At 39.7% G+C, this 18,871-nt stretch overlaps 1 protein-coding gene across 2 annotated transcripts in view; it reads right to left on the minus strand.

The window, feature by feature from the left end:
* Positions 1 to 4,563: 4,563 nt before the first annotated feature.
* The window catches only part of Dcaf10 (DDB1 and CUL4 associated factor 10), a 61,363-nt gene continuing 47,055 nt past the window's right edge, over positions 4,564 to 18,871 (minus strand). For both annotated transcript variants that reach the window (XM_029570729.1, XM_008847672.2), the window contains 4 exons: positions 17,772 to 17,974; positions 11,515 to 11,625; positions 10,005 to 10,150; positions 4,564 to 7,968 (listed from right to left, as the gene is read on the minus strand). In XM_029570729.1, the coding sequence (XP_029426589.1) occupies positions 7,600 to 7,968; positions 10,005 to 10,150; positions 11,515 to 11,625; positions 17,772 to 17,974 (829 nt within the window). In that variant the 3' untranslated portion in view covers positions 4,564 to 7,599. The remainder of the gene's footprint in view (positions 7,969 to 10,004; positions 10,151 to 11,514; positions 11,626 to 17,771; positions 17,975 to 18,871) is intronic.

Here is an 18,871-nt window from a genome sequence, read left to right on the forward strand (position 1 = left end):
ATCATTCTGTTTTGAGATTCTACATTTCACAGAACACACACTGAACATCAGTTGCTGACAAATTCTGAAGTAAAAATGGAAACTTCCTGTCTCCTAGGCTGGATTAAGTCCCTCCTATGGGGCATTGTAAGAAATAAATCATTGTGGTCCATTTTCAGTGTGAGGTATGCTTCTCAATGAATCAGAGAGAAGCTGGAGGCCCTTGTCTTGCCTAGCCAGCAGCTGGCACCTCCCTTGCCTGGGGCTTTTTTTGGTTTAGCCTCAGGGTAAGAAGTTAGTCTGCTGTGACTGAGCACCAGGAGGATGGGGAATTGGGGGTGGGGGCTGTGCTAGACCAACTGGAAGGAGGTCCCTTGAGGTACCAATGAGGTAGCCAGTGAGGAATTCATGGGCTTGGGAAATGCAATTAGGAATATAAGAACCACTGTTTTGCACCAAATTGACTAGGGAGCCAATTTGCCTTTTCTCTAGACCGACAACTACTTTGCAAGGTTGTAAAATAACAACTTTGCCAGGTTGTAAAACAAACTGCTGCTTTTGCAGCATGGGATGACACCAATTCCTGAGTCTACAGTGTTTGAGCTATATCCCTGACCAAGTGCTCTTTCAGGGCAGCTCTCTCTCACAGGTCTTTGGTTTGTTTATGTGTTTTGGTTTGGGGTTTGGGTTTTTTTGTTTGTTTTTTGTTTGTTTGTTTTTTTTTGAGACAGTGTCTCCCTGTAGCCTCAGCTGGCTTGGAACTTGCTGTGTAGACCAGGCTGGCCTCAATCTTAGAGAAATCTGAATGCTGGGACCATCACACCTGGATTTCTCACAGGTCTTTGTATCCACAGTCTAGAGATTTAGATCTGTTCCATAAATGCAGCATTATCTAGTCCCATGTGTTCTTTTATTTACTGTATTTCAGAGATGCTTTTGATTTCTTAGGACTGTATGATTTGATTTCTAAGGACAGTATGATTCCATAGTACAAAGTACTAAGCTGAACTTAAATTGTGTTTCAATTACCCCTCAAAGTTAAACATTTAACAGACTTAAACTCATACAATTTACATAACTCAAAAGAGCAAAGTTTTGTGTTCAGCCATTTTTAATAATGAAATAATGAAATATATGGAGACCACACCCCACAGTCAAATCTTCACTGGGGGAAAGGTGGCAGTCTGGAAAGGAACAGGAGGGCAGTGGATATCCTGATAGGAGCTGGAGTTCACACACACATACGCATTTGTCCAAACTTAGCCAGTGTATAGTTAATATTAGTATTTCATACATATTTTTTTAAAAACTGTGCCATAACACAGCAAGTTTTAGGACAGGCACAGGTGGAAGCAGTTTTTTCAAAATGTGTCAAATTGAGATATGAATTGAAGTACTGGATAAGTGATCAGAGCACAAAGAGAACCATCATAAACGGTCACTGTAGAATTATTCTACCCGTGCTGTGAGCATTTTCATAATGCAGTGTTAGAAAAAATAATTTACTACAAAGTCCTTGCTTGATGTCAGCAGATGAGAAGAGAGTTCTTGTTACTGGCTAGACTTCCATGGAGTTATAGAATGCCAAGAAATGCTTGCTGGAAGGGAAGAGTCCTTGTCTAGAGATTGACTTCTAGTAATAATAGAAAACATGACTCAGGGCTGGGGGAAGTGGCTCAAGCCTGTAATTCCAGCATTCCAGAGACAGAAGCCTGAGAATTACTACAAATTGGGAGTTTCAGGTCAGCCAGGACTATATAATATGACTTTAAAAAAAAAAACAAAAACTCTAGGATTCACATCATTGCATTCTGGCTTCATGAGAGCTTAGGGCGAGGGTTCATTTGGTTTATTCCAACAAATATTTGTTGAACAACTACCTGTCAGGTGCAGTCCTAGATCCTTCTTAATCTAGTAGCACCTTTAGCTTATATAATATCTTACTTGGTTGTAACTGGAAAATAGCCTAGTCTTTAACTGGGACCTTTTATTGTCTAGAAGATAAGCAGTCTGTGCCTTCAGGGAGTTGATAGTCTTAACAGAAGAATTCCTAGCATGTTAGAATCTACTAAGAAAACTTTCTGGGTGTCCAGCATATTAATGAACATTTCAAGTTTCCTGAAAACACAAACCTAAAATTTACCAGGAAGCAGTTTGGAAATGAAGGATGCAGTGAAATTTAAGAGAAAATTCGAACATTCATTCTTTAATGTAGAAATTATACATCTAAATGAGGAGAATAAGGAAAGCTAAAGATTCCACCTATTTTAAAGACTTTGGACCAGATTTAAATCTTGAATTATTTTATTTCTGGGTAACGTTAACATTTAGTGATATTTATATATACATACATACATATAGGAGGTATGTGTCTATGTGACATGTGCTCCTTGGGGCTTGATATGAGTTCATTTACAACTAAAGACAGCAGCATAAAGGTAAACTGGAGATTTTTCTTTTGAGAATGATTTCCACTATCATTTCAACGGGAGAATTTCTTAGGACATCATTTAGAATTATCTCTAGGCTATACATTTTAGTGCAATCTTATTCTACAATGAAACTAAACTGTCTTTGTAACAATGTTATTGACGAAATTTAATGGCATCTACAGTCTTAAGTCTACCTGGATTTTCTTCTTTTCCCTTTCTCCTTCCTTTCCTCCCCTCCTGCACCCCGCCCCCCATTCCTCTTCTGTATTCTTTTTTTTTTTTTTTTTAATACAGAGCCTTTGTTCTTGCTTTGCTCCACTTTGGTACAATGTTGGATCCTTTGTAAGCTAGCAGCACCCTTAGTTTATAATATCTTACTTGGTTGTGACTGAAAATAGCCTAGCCTTTAACTGGGACCTTTTATTATCCAGAAGATAAGTAGAAAGTGTCAAAGGAACTGTCTCAAACCATGTGCCCAGAATTTGTCCAGCTATTCCTTTCCACACCCACCAGGCTTGGTGATGTCATGACTCTGCCCTTAACATGAAGACAGCACACTGGAAGGGCAAGCCTGTGAGAGGCAGGCTTACTGATAAAACACATTTCCAGGTAGAAAACATTTTTTTAAAAGCTAACAATCTGAGGCAAATGATTATATAATCGAGGAAATTGCTTTATGAGATAGTTCTCATTTGTCATAGCCTTTACATTTTATGAACTGTTGTACATCTATCAGAGCTCACTGGGTATTTGTAATAACACAAAATGAATATAAGTTTTCATCATGAAAAAGTTAGATTGAGCATGTTGTTTAAGAAGGCAGGAAGGTATACTAACATATCTAAAAGACATGCATCAAAAATAATTACAAATTTTAAATGTTGGCACTTAAGAAATACGCATTAATTATCCAAACAAAATTCGTATATATGGATTCCTTCACCATCAACATAAGGTGTTACTGAGTGAGTCTTTACAGCATTCAGGGACCCCTGGCCACTATATGAGGTGATTGTCATCAGGAAGTTAGACCATTTCTCCTGCCAAATGCCAAATTTAACAGATACTTAAAGACATAGTACCAGATTTCTAAAATGAGAAACACTAGGCTTCTAAAAGACTCAGTTTACTCTGTATTGTACTTTCAGAAAACACAACTTTAAAAATTACATAATGGGGGCTGGAGAGATGGCTCAGCGGTTAAGAACACTGGTTGTTCTTGCAGAAGACCCGGGTTCAAATCCCAGCACCCACATGGCAGCTAACTGTCCATAACTCCATTTCCAGGGGATCCGACAGCCTCTTCTGACCGCCACAGGCATTGCATGACACAGGTGCACTTACCTACATGCAGGCAGTATACGCATACACATAAAAATAATAAAACTTTAAAAGATTTAAAAAATTACATAAGCTGGGCATGGTGGTGCACGCCTGTAGTCCCAGCACTTGGGAGGCAGAGGCAGGCAGGTCTCTGTGAGTTCAAGGCCACCCTGGTCTACATAGTGAGTTCCAGAACAGCTGGGGCTGCATGAAGACCCTGTCTCAAAAAGAAAAAAAAAAAAAAAAATTACATAATGTGACCTTGGTTCAAGATGCAGGAGTTAGGAACACATGATTTATCTTTTCCTTGCCTGTTTTCTTAAAATATTTGGTGTGGCCTTTTCTTAGGGATGTAACAGGGAGAAATAAAGTATACATACACTTTGGGTTTCTGAGAAAAAAAGACCCCTCTTTTTTGGGGGGGGTGGTCTTTTTGAGACAGGGTCTCCCTGTAGCCCCAGCTGCCCTGGAACTATGTAGACCAGGCTGGCCTTGAATTCACAGAGATCCGCCTGCCTCTGCCTCCCGAGTGCTGGGATTAAAGGCATGCACCACACATATTTTTAAAAGACTAAAATAGAGGTCTTTAGCCCTTCATTTCCTGATTGAAGACAAGGAACTACTGTATATCTGATGTACCGAAGTCATTCAACATAGCATTTCCATAAATGTTCTGGAAAAAGCTTTTAGCCAGGAGAACAATTTATACTACATTTACCAACATTAATACTTCATTACCAATTATAATATGCCAAGTATTAAAAATGATTGAAGCAGTAAAAAAAAAATACCAATTAAGATTTTTACACTGTTAAGTAAAATGGGACCATTTAATTCTAAGGCCTTTTAATTCCTTGGTTAAAACGGTGGGTGTTTTTGTTTTTGAGACAGGGTCTTACTATATAGCCTTGGTTGGCCTGGAACTCACTATGTAGACCAGGCTGGCCTCAAACTCAGAGATCCTGATTGCTGGGTTTGAAGGTGTGGACCACATCCAGCTTAGCCCCTGATGACTTTTTGGTCCTGACCATACCTTAGAGAGGGCAAGGATTCTTTTGGTGAATTTCTGACTGTTGTTAGGTCTCATCAGTGTGGCTTTATTTTCATGCAAGGCCACTGATCCTCCATTTTCTTTTCTATATCACAAGTATTGTATCCTGCTTAGTTTTTTCTGTTAGGGATGGCCCACATGTTTGTATGTATGTATGTATGTATGTATGTATGTATGCCCTATGTTTATGATCTTTATTCTCATAGAAACTTTGTTTTAAAAATGTTTAACTTGGTACAGAAGATGAGGCCAGCCTCATAATAAAAATATTTCCAGAAGATACTAAACATAAATTAACAGACCAGTTTACCATCCTTCACAAACAGGCAGAATGGCACAGCAGTAAGCACAGTCTTTGGATGCAAACAAACAGGGAAGCCTGGGTCCGAATCCCAGTGCTGGTACCCATGGGTCAGTTCTGTGACTTCAGGCAGGTCACTTAACCTTTCTGATCCATTACTACTCTCAGGATAACAAGGATTTCATTCCACCTACCTTACAAGGTTTTGGAGGAGAAGTAGTAAAGCAGGCACATACTTAAAGCATAGTAGACATTCAAAAATAGTGATTTAAAAATCACTGGCTTAGAGTTTGGTGACATGTGGATCTACCATCTGATAAGGAACTCTTTCCAAACATAAAATTTATACAATTTTCTTTGAAATATCTATTTAATTATTATAATAGCTTATTTTTAATGATAACAACTTTGGCTATCTTTCTCCAAAATTATATTCTTGAAAAAAACATATATATGTATATATATTTTACAAAGCTATGGCAAGCAAGCCTATGATTTTCACTGTGCTTTGTGGTAATTTTTTTCAATGACTGCAAAATTTCCAGTTTTTTTCAACATCTATGATAAAATAATCTAATTTTTAAAATTGTCCCAGAGTCAACATTGTTCTAAGAGAGATATAACTTCTAACATGTGTATGAACAGCTGTTTGCCAGGCACTACAAAGAAATGTATTTGGGTTGTCTAAACATTTCTATAAGATTTAAAAGAAATTTCTTCTGTGAAATAAAATTCTCAGCATCTACTCACATGCCTGCCTTTTTCAATCCATTGGTCATCTTTTTCATAATAATGTAACTCAAAGACAAAGTATTCACAATTACTGATTTTTAACAGCCAGCCAGCCAGCCAGCATACATACTACAGTAGAAATTGCCCTGAGCAAGGAATTAAGGAACTTGAATTAAGTCCTGGCTTTATCACTAACTTGGCCTTGACAAGATTAGGCAGGTCATCTGACTTCATTTACCAAATAATGAAACTGACTTTATTTCAAGTTGTTTTCTACCCCTAAAGTTGCTATTATTTACTATTTAAATAATCAAAACATCTTATGGGACTTGTTTAGTTATGCACCAAATGGATATTTAAGTATTTACTGCAATTCAAGGTTGTATTTTCCAGACTATCATCTGAATAAAGATCACTTGAAGTTCCTGTTTAGAACAGATGCCTGTCCTTGCCCTGCCTGTAGCAGAATTTTCTAAGGTCAGGCCCAAGTCTCTGCATTTTTCACAAGCCCTTTAACGATTATAATGCTTCCCAATATTTGAGAACCACTGGCCTAAAGAGCAGGTAACCAAAGCACAAGGTTACTTACTGCATGGCTTACTTACTCCAGTCTAGCAAATCTCAACACAGTGCCATTCGGCATAGAAGAGACTGGAAGAAAGTGGCCTGTTCAGGATGGCAGCCTGTGTTTGTGCCTTGCCTGATGCTTTGCATAACAAAACACAAAAAAGGTATTCTTAGTAGTGCCATTCAAGTCACTGACTATAAGGGTTATGATAACAGCTTAAAGAAGACTGTAGCTCCCTTCTTACTTATCATGAGCTTATGATCCCCAGCAGAAGGAAGAAAAACAATGAAATCTTTACTTGATTTCCTCTCCACCCCATTACTGTTAACACATCATCCCGTGTGATTCAAAGAATCACAGAAAATCAAAGTCACATTATTCTCATCACGCCATGGCCAGATATTAATCTAACAAATCCTCTTCTGTACAGCAAAAGCAGCAGAGCCCATTCCTTCTCCTTTCCTTTCCAATGTTGCTGCCAGGAACAAAATACCAAGCAGAGACACATGCTGGAGATTTAAAATTCATACAAGTAAAATAAATTACAAACAGATTGTAATAATTTTTTCTAGAATTTCACAACAAAATCTCACTTGAGAAAACTTACATAATTTTAACAGAAAACTTAAAAAGACATTTTGTTGCAAGAGTAAATAACAGTTATGAGAACAATGTCATTATCTGTGTTCAATATAGAGAAATGTAACAGCAACTTTAAAGGCCAAGGATACTGATAAATGAAGATGAAGGTTCTTTCTCAACAACTGGTTCATCAACATCCAACTTCTGGGTTTTTTTCAATACTAGTGCCATGGGTTTCTCTAATCCCAGTGAAGACTCCTGCCAAATGTCCACAAATTCTTGCCAAGATCAAAAAGAGGAAGGGGAGGAAGGAGAAAGGGAAGAAAGGGAGAGATGTGAAAGGGGGAGAGAACTTAACAAGAGCTGCCATGCAAAATAACCAGAGTGGAGTTTAGTGGCAGACAGCAGGAGCAAAGGAATGCTGAAAAACGATGCTGCATAGTCTAAATAGAGATGCCCGTGTGACGCTGGATGGCCAAGTACTCAGATCATAGATGTGTTCATGGGCCTGTAAGAACCAGGATCTTGACCCAAACTTATAAGATCTTCTAAAATATAAAATACTTCACCTAAATTGAAGTAATTTATAAGTCAAACACCAGAAGAGTTCCTTATTTGAAATAAGTTGTGCCTAAAACTTTGGCTGATACAAAGAGACCCGTCCACTAAGGCACCCTGAGGCAATCTGACAATGTGTTGGAGAGAACTTTGTTGTCAATACCACATCGTTATGAGAGTACAGAGATCGGATCACCCGTAAGGGGCTAGCTTCTTTAGGTAAACAGTCAACAAGTTCACTGCACTGTTTGTCAAATCCCAATAAGCGAATCCCGTAGCCATGTGGGGAAGAAATCATTCGTCCATCAGGGCTGAAGCAAAGTTCTTTGATGTAGCCCCTCCCTACATTAGCTTCTTCAATGTAATGAGTCAGCCGTAGGGAACAGCGCGGTGAGATAGGTCGCACTGGAGCGCCTTCTTGGAATTCATAGACACAAGTCCACTAGAGGAAGAAAAGAGAGACAGGCCAAGGTTACAGATCCCCAAGAAGTACTGCAAATACTCTTAATTAAAAAAATTTTTTTTTGATTTATTCTATTTTGTGTTATGCCTACATGTGTATGAGTAAGTGCAACCATGTTGTACAGTGCCCATGGAGGACAGAAGAGGCTGTCGGATCCCCTGGAACTGGAGTTACAGGTAGTTGTTAGCCACCATATGGGTGCTGGGATTCAAACCCAGGTCTTCTGCAAGAACAGCCAGTGTTCTTAACTGCTGAGCCATCTCTCCAGCCCCATAGTCTATTTTTTAAAATATTTTATTTATTATTTTATGTGTATGCGTGTATAATTGCCTGAATGTAGGTAAGTGCACCTGTGTCGTACAATGCCTGCAGAGGACAGAAGAGACTGTTGAATCCTTTGGAACTGGAGTTACGGACAGTTGTTAGCTGCCATGTGGGTGCTGGGATTCAAACCTGGGTCTTCTGCAAGAATAGTCAGTGTTCTTATCTGCTGAGCCATCTCTCCAGCCCCAGTCTTTATTTTTTAAAAGCTCAACAGATAGCCAAAATGACAGGAATGTTGGAAGAAATCAATCAGATGAATACTGTCTGCCTCTGAACTAACAAAACTTGTAGCCCCCATATTTTATTTTCATAAGCTGAGGTTGTTCTGTGCTGTGCTGCTTTAAAGTCCTTTGTTCCCTGAGGCAGGCTATGAATTCTGTAGTAACACACTTTCTTTTCTGAGGGCAACAATGATCCTGATAGTTTAAAAATTCTAGGGGTACATCCAACACAGAGTATTTCTGTCTTCTATTCATTTCAAAGGCCATTCTCCCCTCCTTTCAGTTGTGGTCTCCAAAGTCAGTGAGATCCTTGGTAGACTCCTGCTTACCAGAGTCATGAGAATCTTAAGGTCACTTATCCCTTTTCCCTAGTCATCAGTTTAGTCCATTCCTTCCTCAGTTTCCTATATTTTAAAATATTTATTATTAAAAAAATGTTTTGTGCTGGGCGTGGTGGTGCACGCCTTTAATCCCAGCACTTGGGAGGCAGAGGCAGGTGGATCTCTGTGAGTGTGAGTCAAGGCCAGCCTGGTCTACATAGTGAGTTCCAGGACAGCTGGGGCTACAGGGAAACCCTGTCTCAAAAAGACCAAAAAAAAAAATTTTTTTTTGTGATGTGTATAAGTGTGCCTGTGTGAATGTAAACGCACCACATGCATGTAATGCCCCCAGAGGCCAGATGAGGGCATCAGAGTCCCTGGGGCTGGAGTTACAAATGGTTGTTTGCTACCATGTGGATGCTGGGAACCAAACCTGGGTCTTCTGGAAGAGCAGCCAGTAGTCTTTACTACAGTTTTTACTGCTAAACTTCCTCTCCAGCTCCATCCCATTTCTAAAAATATTTATTTACTTGTGTGTGTGAGTTTATGTGTACCAAATGCATGCAGTGTCCGAGGAGGCCAGAAGGAGGCACTGGATCCCCAGCAACTGGAGTTACAAATGGTTGTTAGCTGCCATGTAAGTCCTGGGAACTGAACCCAAGTCCTCTACAAGAGCAGCAAGTGTTTTTAACTGCTGAGCCATCTCCCCAGCCCCTTCCTCTGGTGTTTAAAATGAGATGACAATGATAACTGGCTTACCAAACACTAAACTTCACATTTAGCTTAGCTGAACATCTCAGCTCTCTACACCCAGGCAAGAGAGGAAGAAGAGCTGGTATGGTGCTGCACACCTTTAGTCCCAGCACCCAGGAGGCAGAGGTAGGCAGGTCTCTGTGAGATTGAGACCAACCTGGTCTACATAGAGAGTTCCAGGCCAGCTGGGGCTACAGGGAGACCCTGTCTCAACAAACAAATAAAAAAGAGAAGAGACTGCAACAGAGGAAACAGAAGGATCAAGAAGCAGGGTCTCTGGCAGTATGCCCTTGAGGGTAGGCAGGGATTGTGCCCAGTTATCAGCCTACAGTCTGCAAGCAGGGCAATGACAATTTGTCCAACGAGCCCTATTAAAGTGGAGTGCTAATGCCTATACCTCTTGATCATCAGTGTTGCTTGAGCACCGAAGAAGGGTGGCCCAGCCTTTGGGATGCAGCTGTAAGGATGTGATGCAGTTTCCACGATCTCTCTCACCAGGAACTTCAGGAGTTAAGACTTCAAGACTATTTCGTGGTGAAACTCCTGAGATATAAAAAAATAAAAGATTTTGGATTTGTATTATCCAAGGATTAAGGCAATTCATCAAAGCCATAATTTCTGGCAACCACCTCCCTTGCCTTCATCTCTTATGTTGTGTGAGTCTGTGTAGGTCTGTCCCCTATGGTCTGGGAATTTTACAGCAGGAATTACCTAAGGCTAAGGCATGAAAATTGAGTGGGGTCTTTTTATTTGGACCTGCATCTCACAAGCCTCTTTGTTTAAGAACTGAAGTTGTAAGACATGGAAGAAGTCTAGAACACTGGGGTAACAATTCTCAACTCAGAGAACTTACTGGTCTGTAAGATAAAGGAAATACTTGGAGTCCTGGAGGACTGCCTTTTAGTGAAAGATCAGGATTTATGTCCCCTACAGACACCACAGATGCTCCTCTACCTATTGTAGAATTAATATACTCATCATAAGTTGAAATGTGGGTTGTAATGAATTTAACACACTAACCATCTGCACACCACAGATTTGTGACGGTTGTTTATTCTCATAATTGTGTGGCCAGAAGCTGCAGCTCACTGTTACTTTCTAGAACCAAGAGATACTACAATAATGCATATTGCTAGCCTGGGAAAAGTTCAAAGTTCAAAATGTGAAATACGGTTTCTACCAAATACATGTCATTGTATACCTCTGTAAAGCTGAAAAAAAAAAAAAAGATACTTGTATGTCTCTGTTCAGACTATAAACAACAAGCAGAGATATAGATCAAGGGATAGGAGACATTTTCCTGGGACTCTGCTTTGCCCCAGCATTTTCCTTCAACCCAGTTCCTAGTACCCACTGCTGTTAATCCCAGGATATCCCTCAGGTGTGTGAGGAAACATTTTCACAGACATTATTAGGAAGCAGCTAAGAAATTTAATATCAAGAGATAAAACATTTTTATTATTGTTGTTTTGAGACAAGGTCTCATGTAGCCCAGGCTGGCCTCAAATTCCCTAGGTAGCTGAGGATCATCTTGAATTCCTGATCCTCCTGCTGCTACCTCCCAAGTGCTAGATGACAGGCTGTGATACCAGGTTTACTCTATATACACACTCTGATTTAATTTTCATAGCATCCTTGTTTGGAACCTACATTTCTTAACTATATTTCCCAACTATTTCCTCTCCAAACTAGAGCAAATTAAGTTTGGCCAGGGTAATAAAACCAAAGCTTAAATTCTATCAAACGTGTAAGGAAAAAAAATGGTTAGCTTTTTGAAAAATACAATTGAAGGGGTAAGATAGGATCTCATTTCTACTGGCTTTTGTTTTTATGGACTAAAAACAAACCAAAGAAAGCTATCTGATAGACTCTTGTTGCAAGATTATAAATCCCAACTTTTAACTCACCTTCTCTTTGAGAAGCTCGTGACATGTGTTTCTCAGATGAATTAGAATCACTATGATGACAAGGTGAACCAGAAAATCTAGGACCAGAAGAACTTGAAGAAGTGGTCAAATCTTAAAACAAAACAAAACAAAACAAAACAAAACAAAACAAAAACAATGAACCTAGCATAACTCCATAGTATCTCTTAACTTTTTAAATTATCTACTAGAACTTTGTTGTTTGAGACAGGGTCACTATGCAGCCCTGGCTGGCCTTGGAACTTGGTACTTAGCCCAGGCTGGGCTCCAACTCACAGAGATCTACCTCTGCCTCCCCAGTGCTGGGATTAAAATTGTGCACCACCATTCCTGGCCTTACTTGAACTTTTAAAATATACCTTAAACATGGAAACAAAAAGCTCATATAAAACTGGACTATAACTAAGATGAAGACAAAGACAGTTCCTTGGTTCTGTTTAAGGTCTACTTTCTTTCTAAAATCTTTTATACTAAAGATCTGCTTGTGTGAAATAAAAATAAAAAGCCAAATAAATACACGAATACCTTTGGTCCTTTATCATTTCTGTGCTAAAATACAACAACAGGGGCTGGAGAGATGGCTCAGTGGTTAAGAGCACTGACTGATTTTGCCAAAGACTCAGGTTTAGTTCCCAGCACCAACATGTCTGCTAATAACCATCTTGTAACTCCAGTTCCAGGGAATCTGATGCCTTCTTCTGGCATCTGTGGGTACTGCATATATGTGGTATGTATGCAGGTAAAACACTCACATATATAAAACAAAAATTATAATAAATTATTTTTAATGGAATTTTTACTGATTTTTTTGTATATTTCATACAGAACATCTCAAACAATCTTAATCATCTTTATACTCCCAACCCCACTGGTACCCTCCCAAACCCCTCCCCTCCGAGCCCATATACTCTGTCATCTCTGTTACTGCCCACTGTGTTGTCAGTGCTCCCAGCTGTCCCCCAGTGCAAGTCCATCCACTGAGTCTAATCAGCCTATCTACAGTCCCTTGTTTTAGGAAAATCAGCTCTTCTTCATCTAGCAGCAATCAGTTGCCAACATTCATTTAGATAAGATTGAGGTCTGCTGTTCATGGAGCTTGTAGGACTCTGTTTCCATATGGTCATGCACCTCCTCCCTGGCCCTCCTCCACGATGGTCCCTGAGCCTTGGATGGATGAAGTTTAATAAAGGGGTCCTGTCCAAGGACCATTATTCAGCAGACTCTTGATCTCTACACTTCGGCCATTTGTGACCGTTTGTGTTCCCGGCCCTCACTGCATGAGGAGCTTCATTATGAGAACTGACTCCTTAGTGTCCTCTTCTTTATCCCTGTTCTGGGTTCCATGAACCTTAGATGTAAGGTTCCATGAACCTTAGATGTGTCCCTTAGGCCTGGACAATTCATAGACAATATCTGTGTGTGACCAGTTGTGGTACCTGGTATTAGTCTCTGACTGCTGCAAAATGAGCTTCTTTGATGAGTGCTGACTGGGATATTTGTCTGTAAATATAAGGATACATACTTTGCACATAGTAAGAAATCACATTGGTCTAGTGATATGAGAGTTTTGGGGTTTTCTCTAAGATCTATGACCACTCCGGCCATGTGTATTAGGTTATGCTACAGTACTACACTTGAGTTTCCTCCCTTTGGGTGGGCTTTTAGTCAAATTAGGTAGCTGCTTATTGCCCCCAAGATAAAAGTGCCACTACTGCACCAATGACGTATGCTGTGCTGGCCACTGATGTGGTTATTTGGTCTTGAAGCTGGTGTTGGATCATCCACTGATGTTTTCCCTTGGCACTTTCATAGCGTTCTCCAAAGCTGTGAGAGCTGCTTTCAGGGGAAGTGGCTTCCATGTCAGTTGCTCCAAATCCTATGTCTGATGTATGTTCTGTCTTCAGCTACTAGTAGGGTCTTACCTTCAAGTTCCGGGAATTTTGAGCAATTTTGGGAGTCTCTTGGACCACCCGGTCAATAACTCAAAGGAAGGTATCTCTTGTCTGGCACTGTTTCTTCTTATGTAGCCTTTAGCTATACACATGGACTCATGTAGAGATGATATATGTATAATTTGTCAGTAGTTTGTTGGACTAATATGGTCCCTCTGGTTTTTTAAAACTAGCTAGGCATTATTTATCTCTCTCACTGTCTAACCCTTCTACCATGGGTTCCCCATTTAAAGTGTCCCCATTTCCCCCATTTCTCCCTTGATAATACCCTTCTCCTATGGTCTTACCTCTCTTGAGCTCCTTCTTTCCCTTTATTCCCAAGGTTCCTTGTATAACCCTCCTTCCTCCCTCCCATTTAAAGAACCCTTATCCATATCTCCCTTAGTAATACCTGTTTCCTACTGTTCTTCTCTCTCAGGTTTTTTCTTTTCCTTTACCTCCCTGGTTCCTTTTCATTATTCTGGTTCCTGTAGTTATGTCTGGATACAAACTCACTTATAAGGATTTGGTGCTAAGATCCATATATGAGGGAGAAACATACATTGTTTGTTTTTCTGAGTCTGTTTTACTTCATTGACTGTAACAGTTTCTACCTGCAAATTTCATGATTTCATCTTTCTTTACTGCTGAATAGAACTCCATCGTATAAATGAACAACATTTTCATTATCAACTCGTCAGTTGAGGGACACTTAGGTTGCTTCCATCTCTTAGCTATTGTGAAAAGAGCAGCAACAAACATGGATGTACAAGTGTCTCTGCAATAGGATGAGTTCTTTGGGTATATGCCAAGGAGTGGTATAACTGGGTCAAATGGTAGGTTCATTTGTAGTTTTTTAAGGGTTCTCCACACTGCTTTCCACAGGGGTTGTACAAGTGTGCAATCCCACCAGCAGTGGATGAGCGTTCCCCTTTCCCCACATCCTCTCCAACATTTGGTATCATTTGTTCTCTTGATCTTAGCCAGTCTGACTGGGATAAGATGAAATCTTAAAGTAGTTTTAATTTGCATTTCCCTAATTACTAACAATGTTGAACACCTTTTTTTTTTTTTTGTCTTTTTTGAGATAGGATCTCCCTGTAGCCCCAGCTGTCCTGGAACTCACTATGTAGGCTAGGTTGGCCTTGAACTCACAGAGATCCACCTGCCTCTGCATCCTACATGCTGGGATTAAAGACCATGCCCAGTGGCACACCTTTTAAGATGCTTCTTGGCCATCTTCATTTCTTCTTTTGAGAACTCTCTGTTCAGCTCCTTAGCCCATCTTTTAATTGGGTTACTTGCTTTCTTGATTCTTGGTTTTGTGAGTTCTTTATATATTCTGGATGTTAAACCTCTGTCAGATGTGTCACTGGTGAAGATTTTCTCTTACTCTGTGAGTTTTCTCTTTACTTCCTTGATTGCTTCTTTTGATGTACAAAGGCTTTTTAGTTTAATGAGGTTTCATTTTTTGATTCTTGACCTTATTTCCTGAGCAATTGATGTCTGGTTTAGAAAATCCTTTTCTACACCTGTATGTTGTAGGTTATTGCCAATGTTTTCTACCAACAGTTTCAGAGTTTCAGGCTTCACATTGAGGTCTTTGATCCATTTGGAGTTTACTTTTGTGCAAAAAAAAGAAAATGAAAACGGAGCTCTTTAGCCTATTTAACTTAAGAACGGGGTGCAAACAATAGATGCATTACTAGGAACAAGACCAGGTACTTTTTTTTTTTTTTTTTTTTTTTTTGGTGCTTTTGAAACTGGGTCTCCCTGTAGCGCCAGCTGGCCTGGAACTCCCTATATAGACCAGGCTGGCCTTGAACTCACAGAGATCCTCCTGCCTCTGCCTCCCGAGTGCTAGGACTACAGATGTTGGGCCACCATGCCCAGCTATTAGACCAGATACTTCTTTAAAGCATTCCAATATCTTCTATTATCATTCTTGAGTTATGTAAATGTCATCTTTAAAATGTGATGTAAAACTTTACATTATGATCTATAAAACTAAATGAGTATCAGATACTTAAGTTTGATATATTACTTCAAACAGCAGTCTGTTTCATCCTATATTCTAGTAGCTACACATTTACATTGGGGATTCTTATTAATCCAATTTCCTATGATATTATTTAGTATCAGACTTGACCTTAGAAAATTGAAAAGATTTTTTAGTTTTTCAGTAAGAAACAGTCAACTACACCTTCTAAATCACTATTTCTCATTAAGTTAAAGTTTATTACCAATGTTTGACTTTTTTTTTTTTTTGGTCTTTTTGAGACAGGGTCTCCCTGTAGCCCCAGCTGTTGTGGAACTCACTATGTAGACCAGGGTGGCCTTGAACTCACAGAGATCCGCCTGCCTCTGCCTCCCGAGTGCTGGGATTAAAGGCGTGCACCACTACACTCGGCTTTGACATTTTTTTTTAACGAAATTCTGAATCTAAAAAGCATTACACTCGCAGAATTATTAAACTTTCTAAGTAAGTAAACTTAAATTTCTAATTTTAATAGTTTGAGAAATTATAATACAATTATGCCTGCATTTTCCTAAAGGAGATTTCTTTTTTCTTTTAAAACTACATTTGTTGATCAGTGTAGCAGCTCTGATCTCAGCAGACTGCCAGAGAGTGCCGTGTTCTGGCCTCCCTCTGGCAGAGGGCCTGAGAACACAGGGGACTGCCTGAAAGCCCCCGGATCCTGCCTCCACATGGTGGTCCTATTCACGATTCAAGGACTTTCTTTTCCCCTTAGAGATAAGAGTTATGCTATTTGGAAATCTTTTAGATAGACCCACTGAAAGGGTACTCCAATTGCCTCACCCTGCGTCCCTGTTCAGCATGGAAGAAACCGGAGTGGTGTGTGTCCCGATCCCCTGTTGGCAATTTGGGCAACCTCTTCAGAGGATGGTGTGATAAGAATAGGAGGTAGGAACTGGCTAGGCAGTTAGAGTAAAAGGACCCCAAAGAAAAGTAGCCAGTTTCTTGGCTAAAACTCACAATGTCCTTGGGCCTCTTAGCAACATACTTTGTTCCAAAAGCCAAAATTGTCGAAAGTATTTGGGAGCTTGTATCTAATCCTTAAAAGATTTTAGGGTTACTTCTTCAGAGCGGGGAATGTTAGAGTAGCCAAAAGCCCCATAAAAATAAATAAGTCAATCAAAGAAGAAGAAAGAGTACATGAAGTTATCAGAAAAAAGTGATGGGGAGATATGGGAGGAGTTGGAGGGGAGGGAGTGGGCATGGATTTGATCAAAACACCTTATATGTATGTATGAAATTCTCAACAAATTTTTTTTAAAAAACTACATTTGTTTGTTTATGTATTTATTTAGTGTGTGTGTGTGTGTGTGTGTGCGCACGCACCTTGGCAGAGATCAGAGGACAACTTGCAGGAGTGGTTCTCTCTGCCTGTGTAGGTTCTGGGGATTGAATTCGGGTTGTCTGGCTTGGTGGCAAGTGCCTTAACCATCTCTCTAGCCCCAAAAGGAGTTTTCAGGAGTGGCTTTGTGCACAGAAGAAAAAAATTCTAATCATTTCACGTTGTCTTTTAACCAAAAAGATCTTTTTTATATTAATAAAAAAGAATATTTGTTCCCAGGCCAGTCTTTTCATTTCCAAATGAAGATGAACCATGATGTCTATTAGATGATGTTGATAGAGTTCAGCATTTAAGTTTCTATAAGCTCCAATTTCATTTAAGTTTAATGAAATCAGCAATAAAAGAAGGCAGCTCAGCAAAAGGATGTGTGAATGGACATCTGGAAGTCTAGGGTACAACACAAACTTACAACTAAAACTCTACAATCACTGTAACAAAAGCTCTGCTGGGCTCTGCAAGGATTTAAGAAGACAGCTAATACCTTGGTCCCACTAAGTTTTAAGATCGCGATGATTCAGAAATATTGATTATAGATTCTCTGGCTAGCAGAAAACTAAAACAAAGTACTTTTAGAGCTAATGGTCTTTCCTAGCCTATTTGTGATACAGAGGCACAAATTAATGCTCTGTCAGGGATACACAGAGATTATCACACCTTATTAGCAAAGAGCTGTTAGTAAGCTTTCTAAAGAATGCCTTTTAATTTTCTTTGTTCTGCTATCAGAATAGAAATACATACCAGCTCTATGTCTCAGATTCTTTAGAAAACTTTTTTTTTTTTGGTCTTTTTGAGACAGGGTCTCCCTGGACCCCCAAACTGGCCTTGAATGCACAGAGAGCCGCCTGCCTCTGCCTCCCAAGTGCTGGGACTAAAGGCATGTGCCACCACACCTGGCTGCTAGAAAACTTTTTAAATCAGAAAATGTTACCTGAACTTGATGTAGTCCTTCTTGCTCTCAAAATGGGATAGCTGCCTACTTCTAAAGACTTAGTTAAGTCCAGATCATGCAGAATCAAGAGATATCCAGAGGATGTTGAGATCAACATTTTGGAACAATCTGGTGTTAATCTCATCCTCATGAGAAAACGTGTGTGAAAGAACTTCTTATGTGGACACCCGTCCTCTGTGCACCTACAGAAGAAAGTAAACCAGCAAAGCCTCAAGTTACCACAAACATAATGACTCACCACCAGTCAAATTATTTTATTCTTTAAAGCAAACTTTATAGCCAAGGAATATTTACATTTATATACAGACTTCACAAAGCTTTACTACTCCCCCTTTTGTCCCTGACCTACCTTCCGAGATCATTTTCTAAATCTTAAGATTCATATTATTTGAATATTCTGAGCCATTATCCCAATATTGCTGCTCACCAATTTTCTTTATTCTTTTGGAGATTCAAACAGATGTTTGAGACATTCATTCATATTTGACTTTTGTTTTATAATTGCTCTTTCATGCTTTCTACTTCTCCGTTTCCATATATTATGGCAATTTTTCAGTATCTGTCTTCTTTTCTTGTTTTTGTTTATTGAGACAGGGTCTGCCTGTAGCCCGAGCTGACCTGGAATTCACTATGTAGACCAGGCTGGCTTCAATCTCACAGAGATCTGCCTGCCTCTGCCTCCTGAATGCTGGCATTAAAGGCCTGTGCCACCACACCCAGCTTCAACATGTGTCTTCTAATCTATTGTTTAGAATTGTGCCTAATCTTCTGTTCGATCAGTCCTATATGTTTTAAATGTCCATAGTTTTGTTGTCATTGTTTTTGTTTGTTTTATGTGAGGACAATCCTAGCTCCTCTAGTAGGCTAAGCCTGCACTCTACTATGGAGCCAGCAACCCTGGCCTTTTTTGTTTCCTTAAATTATATTTTTTAAAGCCAGGGATGGTGACATACTTCTTTAGTCCCAGCACTTGGAAGTCAGAGGCAGGTGGACCTCTGTGAGAGCGAAGCCAGCCTGGTCTGCATAGTGAGTTCTAGGGCCTAAGCCAGCTGGGGCTACAAGGGAGACCTTGTCTAAAA

The sequence above is a fragment of the Nannospalax galili genome, unplaced genomic scaffold (genome assembly GCF_000622305.1).
Source record: "Nannospalax galili isolate Female #2095 unplaced genomic scaffold, S.galili_v1.0 scaffold263, whole genome shotgun sequence".
NCBI lineage: Eukaryota > Metazoa > Chordata > Mammalia > Rodentia > Spalacidae > Nannospalax > Nannospalax galili.